Source organism: Heterocephalus glaber, unplaced genomic scaffold, assembly GCF_053883595.1.
Source record: "Heterocephalus glaber isolate CG9 unplaced genomic scaffold, H.glaber_assembly_v1.0 deba00001666, whole genome shotgun sequence".
NCBI classification, from domain to species: domain Eukaryota; kingdom Metazoa; phylum Chordata; class Mammalia; order Rodentia; family Bathyergidae; genus Heterocephalus; species Heterocephalus glaber.
In genome coordinates, this window is record NW_028258406.1 from 21,584,936 (window position 1) to 21,592,399 (window position 7,464).

Sequence of the window (7,464 nt, forward strand, 5' to 3'; positions counted from 1 at the left end):
AACTTCAATTAGTGAATTTTTATTTCAAATATTATAACTTTAGTTCTAGATGTTCCATTTGATTCTTTGACTTCTAATGTTTCTATTCATTGTGTTTTCCTTTCAAAACTACATTATAGTTAAAATACCTGTGTAAATGTCTACTGGTTCTATCACCATTGTCATTCCTAGGTGTATTTCTCATTATTTTATTATTTTGAAATGATTTTAGGCTTATAAATTACAAAAGCAGTAAAGGGAGTTCTTCCAGCCTACTCCCTTATATTAACACTTTACATAATCATAGTACAATGATCAAAACCAGGACTTATATAATGATACAATACTATTAGCTAATCTGTGACATTATTGAAGGTTTACCTCTCTTCATACTAATTATCATTTTTCTGTTCCAGAATCTAATCTGTAATTCATAAAACATTTAGTTCTCATATCTCCTCAGTGTTTTCTGATTTGTAAGAGTTGTTCAGTATTCCTGTCAATGACCTTTTCATACTTTGAAAGTATTTGTTATTTTGTAAAATGTGCCTCAGTTGCCAAGATACCTAGAAACTACACTAGTATACTATTTCTCATGTGATCATTTCATAATACTACTAACAACCAATACTAACATACACTGCATAGCACTTCATTTAATCTCTACAGCAGGTACAATTGCAGAAGGAAGTGTAATTGGGGCCAGGACTTTGACACCCAACCCAGAGGGCAAAAGATAAAGAGAAAAGCTACTCAAACACTTGTATTATCATCCCTATTGGAGACCAGCCCCTTAGCCGGAGGAACTCTGTATAGCTGAAATCTGTCTTGCACAGTGCTGGCCACAGAGTATATGCTTAGAAAAAATTGAGTACATGATTGCCAGACAGTTGAATCATCAGTATCCACACTAGTTGAGACTTGAGTGTTTTTTCCAAGGAGAAAGTCAGTTTTTATTCACTATGGCCTTTCAAAATGTGTAAGCTATTTTCTGGCCTTCATTTTGGTCTTTGAATATGCCAAGTTCTTTCTGCGCTGCTGCCTTTGTGTGACTGATTTGTCTCTACACACCTTCCTCCAGCTCTTCACATGACTGGTTCTGTCTTGTCGTTTTCATTTATTCCCCAAATCATTTTTTCAGAGATCCAATCCACTGACCTTCCTCACTTGCCTTCACCACACTGTTAGCCACTCTCCATTCCATTTTCCTGCCTTACTTGCTCCATAGGACCTTGCCTAATTGGTTCACAATACATGTGCAGCACCTAACTTCGGGCAGCATAGAGAGAGATTTGTTGCATGAGAGAATTAACCAACTGATTGATTCATCTATATTTGACACCAAGATAAATGTTCTGCAGTGCAACATTGAGGTCCTCAACACCCTCGTAGCTGAACCTTGAACTTCAAGATTCATTCTGAGAATGGGTTTTCTATGGTACCGTAGTATTAAAACCCAAAGAAATATTTATAAACTCATTTGAAGCATGTATGGACCTTACACTTCCATGTTAATGATTCTGGTCCTTATATGAAATAGAATCTTTAATCTATGGATAAAGGGCTATGAATTTTTACACAGGTGTGGCTGTACTAAGGTTAGTAAATTTGCTTTTATATGGCATTTAAAGATTATTTATATCAAGCCAACAACCTAATGGCTCAGCCACGGATTAAATGGGAATTTGGAAAATCAGAAGTTTTGTTTCTTGCATATTTGACTACCTTTGAGTCCAAGTTGAAGATCCTAATCTCACTTGTAATGTGCATCACTAACGAAGAGTTAAATAATAATTGAAAAATTCCAAGCAGGGTGTTACACATACCAGGTTTTATTTAGGAGGTAAATTAGGAACAAATTTGTATGGGCTTACATATAAACATGCAAAAGCACATTCAAACATAAATATGCCTGTGTACATGCACATATATCCTACTCTTAAAGGAATTTCCAATAAGACCTGTTTTAGATTTTATTGTACCAAACATTAGGACACTTGAACTTACTCAAGTCCTTTGGCTCTTTGCTTCTCTTAAATCATTTTTCTATTTGATTAATGTGCTGAATTTGGGAAAGCGTCAAAAAATTTCTACAAACTGTAAAACCACTTGAGTACACACAAAGAGCCTCTTATCTTTTTCATCAAACCATACATATTTCTGAGACTGACCCCAGGTTACCAACAATTTTTCCTTTTGAATATCTAATTTATCTTCAATTTAAATTTTTCTGTACTCTCAACTCTTGGCCCTGTTCATCTTTCAAGATTTGTGCTTTGTTCTGCACTCTCAAGTAGATCTGCCTCCATTGGTTTAAGGTGGTTGTCAAGGGGAATTGTCTTGTTGATTCTGGTCTATTTTATAATGTGCAGTCCATGCGCAGAATTGTATTTTTTTATTCCAGGGCCTTCATAAGGCACAAAGGCAATCTGGAAGTGAGAAACTTTTAAAGTGTATCCATTTATTGACTAAATGTACGGTGTTGGTTATTTTGTATATAAACTTGTGACAACAGTAAACAGGTATCTAAAATTTTAAGTGTAAATGAATCAAATACTTCAAATCACCACCCATGTTTCAGTACTAAAGAGACAGATTGTCATCTGACATGATGATGCATGCTTGTAATCCCAGCACTTACAAGGCTGAGGCAGGAGGATTGCTGAGAGTTTGAGGCAAGCTGGGGCTGTGGAGTGACTTCAAGGCTAGCTTGAACTACATAGTCAGACCTTGTCTCAAAAAGAAAGACTGAAGTCCTTGCATGGTTCTTGGTTGAAGTCCCTGTCCTACCATAACTCTTTGAGCCTCAGACAAATTGCTGGCCCCCAATTGCCTGTCCTGTGAGATGGGACTAGGTCATCAGTCACTTTATATTCTTCCCTGGAACTAGCTCACTGAGTCATTTTATGTCCTTTCTTACAATCCCTGGTTCCTAGGAAGGCTTATGTCCTTTACCCTGAGAGGAAAGTTCTATAGACTATAGTCCAGGAACTTCTAGGTCCTGGGAGTCAAGTAGAACGGTGCTCTCTCAGTGTTCTCAGGAGATGTCCAGGGCCTTTGGCCTTGTATGAATTATTACAAGAAATGGTTCAATTTTCACACCTTTTTATGCACTGTGATTTATACTTTCAGATTTATACATTCCTTGGGTGCATTCAACTGATCAAAAGTTTTCCTAGTTATGTTTAATTGCACTTCACAGTTTTCACACTAATCACATACCCTCTAAATTAATCTTTACAACTCAGTAAAGGGGTAGTATCTGTGTACAAGTGGTCAAACTGAGGCCCCATGACAGTAGGTGGCAGAGCTCTCCCTTCTACATACAAGTACAGGCCTCTTTTTTGACATACTCAAGTTTTTATTCTCACCATTTTCTGTCTAGCTTATGAGCATTTATCCTTACATAATCCTCTTTAATTATGAATTGCATTTTAAGAAAAGAAAAATCAAATTCATTCTGCTTCATCCTTTCATCCTCTTGCAGATTATTCTTAATGAATAGGTCAATTTATCCTCATCAGTGACAAGCCAGAATTTAAGGAAAGCTTCTGCTTAGCTGGTGCATGTCAGATCTTTAATTCGGCTGTAAGATTTTTAGCATTTACTGTACTTTTGTTAATAAGCATTAATTTGATGGTCTCATGATAATCGAGCCTATTTAAGAGGGGAGAAAGTACTAAATGAGATTTAGGGAGGAATCAGTATTTTCACAGACATTAAAGGAACTGTGACTATGTGTGTGGTTTTTTTGGTTTTTTTGGTACCAGGGATTGAACTTGGGACCTTGCGCTTGCAAGGCAGGCGGCAGCACCACTGAGCTAAATCCCTGGCCCTTTATATGTGTGTTTTAATCAGAATGTGTATAAATTAAAGTCATGCTCTAGCAAAAGAAAAAGGGAAGCCAAGAAATAAGCTTAGATTTTTATTCCTTTAAGAACATGCACAAAATGCCTGCTCTGTGCCAAATGTTCTAGGTACTGGATAGGAAGCTGTCGGCATGGGAGACAACTCTGCCCTTGAGACTTCTGCATTCTAAGGAGGTGGGTGGACAAATTCCATCCACACAGTGTGGGCAGCTGTGAGAAAAGCTGAGCAAGAAAGAGGCAGCATTCTGGGAAAGAAGTCAAGGAAGGAATCACCACCTTAATACTATGGCGTAGAGTCTGATTTCCAGCAACATTTTTTGTAGTTTATACATCCAGAATAAATTATTTTTAACTTTTTACTCAGTAAGATTCCAACTTATAGTAATGACACCTGTTACATTCTTCAGAGGGATATTAGGGACAACTACTTCTACCCACAAGTCTATGCTTATTTGTTCTATTATACATTAAAGTCTACATAAGACTTCATGGGTTTTTTTTAAAAAGGTTCTGCCTTTTAAAAAAAAAAGCAGAAAAAGAAAAATGTTTAGGAATTATTCATCTCAGAATCTTGTTTTCTTTCATTCTTCTATTTTTATTTTTTCCTAAAATGATGGTTCCTATTCCATAAGCTTGAGTGATATTAACATTATTTTTTAATTTTAACATTATTTTGTAATTCCTTTGACAATTGGAAGAAAAGCTTGCTTCTTGGCTGGGTGTCCAGGAGCCTGATGTTAGTCCTAGAATAAGATAGGGCAAGAGCTATTTTCTTCCCTTGCAAACTCAAGGGACTAACCGAGCCAGCCTACTTAGTGTTCTAGAGGCTGCTTGTGGTGCTCCAGATTTCAGGTGACAGTTTTCCTTTCCTCTCTAGGTGGCAGCACAAAGACAGAAAAGAGGCAAGTGAGGGCTTCATGCAAGACTTGTCCACTTCCTGCGAAACTACAGACACCCCTCAAAGGGCTTAAGACTTTTTCTTCTGCACTCTGTAGAAAACCACCAAGTGCCAAAGATGTATTTTAAAAAACCAACACGGAATGCTTATTTCTTTGATCAGCAATGGGCAACAGCATTTATCCCGAGCAGCATTTATTCCTCAGAGTATGGATCTGGAGCATTCAAACCACCTCAAGCTCTGCCCCACCCCATCCCCTTAGAAGTGTGGATCTTTCTACTACCATGGTTCAGATTTTGAAATATCAAAAGGAGAAGACTCATTGTGAAATTTGGGTCATTTCTTGAATTTGATCTGTTGACTTGTCCCACTCAGGTCAGGTTATTATGTGTAACTAATACTGGATTTGAGGGTATTGGAGACCCCTTCTAGAGGTGGTTTCCAGGTTCTCTCCATCTCGAACAATCAATTGACCAAAATAGGCAAAAATAGTGGCAAACCTTCACATTTATTTGAAAAATTAAAAGAGAAGGGTAAGGGAGAAACGCTTTGCAGCATGAGCTTGAGCCAAATAAAAGTAAAAAATTAAAACTAAAATAAAAATACACACTGGGGTCATGGGGGGTTATCATGAGGAAAGCCACAGTAGTGCTCTTTCAATGGCATCCTCTCCTTTTATTCATTCCACACATGTGGAACTCGAAAGAAGTCTGTATACTAGATCCTGGCAATTATTTGGTCCACTTACTCCCCAAGCCAGCTTTGCCACACCCTGTCCTTCTCTCATCACTGTGCATGTAGAACACTCAAATACACATTCAGAAGCTCTGGAGAACCAAGTTTCAACCTTCACTTTACTGAAAACCTGACCCTTCTTTACTCCTTACCATTTTGGCAGCTTCTAACTTATAACAATACTTAAATGTGCATTTTATGATCTCTTGGAACAATAAACATTACTTTATTTTTAAAAGATTTGTCCAATGTGTGCATTATTATTTTTTTAGAATGAGGGCATAAGATACAAGGGAAAGTTAGATGCCAAAAAATAACTCAGTGGGGAATTCTAGCACATAGTAACTATGTCTTAGGAGGCAATGGGGGGTTTTGTGCACACTTATCCCAGGATTTTGAGTAAGCTCACCCACTAGACTTTTAGGAGAAATGGGGTAGCTGCTGGTTGGTGATCTTCCTGCATTCAGAAGGCATCCCCAACCTCTTCAAGAAATCATTGTTTCTGAATTTCTGACTCCATCAGGTTAGTTGAACCTAGTTCTGGCAAGTACTCTGTAATTTTTGCACAACCCCTTTAATATGTACAAATTTTTGTTAACTTCACAGGAATTTTAACATTCCTGTGCTTCCATAGTTGAGAAGCCAGTCTTCTCTAAAAACTCCAACTCTACAAAGCCACCCCATTTCTGAAGATATTACAGGCTTGTAAGAGGGAATTCTCAACAGAAATGATGTTTGAAACCCAGCCATTTTGGTAAGGATCAAGAGCCTGACACATGATTCCCCACATAGTAATGGAGTTAAAATCTGACTTCTTCCATCCTCTCCCTCTACAATCCCAAGCACTGTCTTGGGAGTCAGTCGCCCAATGCAACTGCCAGTACCAGAAAGCTACTGCTAAGTACTGTGCCCTTGAACAAATTGTATAGCCTCTCATGACAGGAGAACCTGGTAGTGTAGTGGCTATCAGAGTTGGGTGGAGCTCTACCTGTACATCTCTTCTTCCAGAGAGATTTACCACTGGGAGACCTCTGGAGGTGGAGGTGGGCAGTTGGCACTGTGGTCCCAGACAGCAAGGCTCTTCAGGACATGAAAGGCATGTTGATACAGTTCTGTTTCTACCACTGGCTCTACTTGCCAACATGTCTTTGTTCCTCTGCTTCTGTCTCTTCCTCTCCTCCCTCCTCTCTCCTCTTTCCTCTTCCACATGCTCACACTGTAGTCATTGGACAATGTAAACTAGAAACTCTAATCTCCTACTTGTGTCCCAAGCTCATATTCCACTGGCCTCTGAATTGGAAGAACTAATACTTCAAATTCAGTACACCTAAAATTTACAAATTCATTTAATTTTTTATACAAGTGTGAAACAATCCCACTAAAAGAGAAAGTGACAGCAATCCCCATTGCTTACCAGCACCACCCAGCTCCCCTGGGTAACTGTATTCTTGGCTCTAATTCAGATCCTTTTCTTAGCTATCCAATTTCCAACACCAGTTTCTGCCCCTCTTCTAGCCAGGAGTCCTATAGTGACAATTTGTACAATTCACTTCATCAGTTTATTTAAAAATCGAATCCTATTGAGTCCTTCAAATATATTTCATGCGAAATTTAAAATGGGTCAACAGATATGAAACCCTTACACGTTCAAATAAACGATTTCCTCTCCACACCCACTTCCACTAAGCATAAGACTATTTCCCAGCTGTATTGGAAATTCTCTGGAGAGCAGAGACCATATGGTTGTGTCTCAAATAGAGACACACCTACAGTACTGAGCATGCTTTGAGAGTCCCATACTTGGATCATTAGTCACTGATAGACAGATAAAGTGACATTCCCCTTCCCTCCCAAATTGCTAAGGACTTTGGGAAAACAGTTGTGCTCAGAGCTGGAAGAGAAGTGGGAAATGGAGACTGCTGGTGAGAGTTTTATAAAAAGCTCCACCTAATAGAGACCAAAATAGAAGTACCAAAGGCTTAA

The 7,464-nt window shown here is 38.4% G+C and overlaps 1 protein-coding gene across 2 annotated transcripts in view; it reads left to right on the plus strand.

Annotated features, from left to right (window-relative positions):
• The window catches only part of Rnaseh2b (ribonuclease H2 subunit B), a 92,709-nt gene extending 86,998 nt beyond the window's left edge, over nucleotides 1-5,711 (plus strand). Inside the window, exon 10 of one of the 2 annotated variants that reach the window (XM_013072021.3) lies at nucleotides 4,726-5,711. In XM_013072021.3, the coding sequence (XP_012927475.1) occupies nucleotides 4,726-4,758 (33 nt within the window). In that variant the 3' untranslated portion in view covers nucleotides 4,759-5,711. The remainder of the gene's footprint in view (nucleotides 1-4,725) is intronic. The other variant, XM_013072020.3, reaches the window with a different exon arrangement.
• The last annotated feature ends 1,753 nt before the right edge of the window (nucleotides 5,712-7,464 follow it).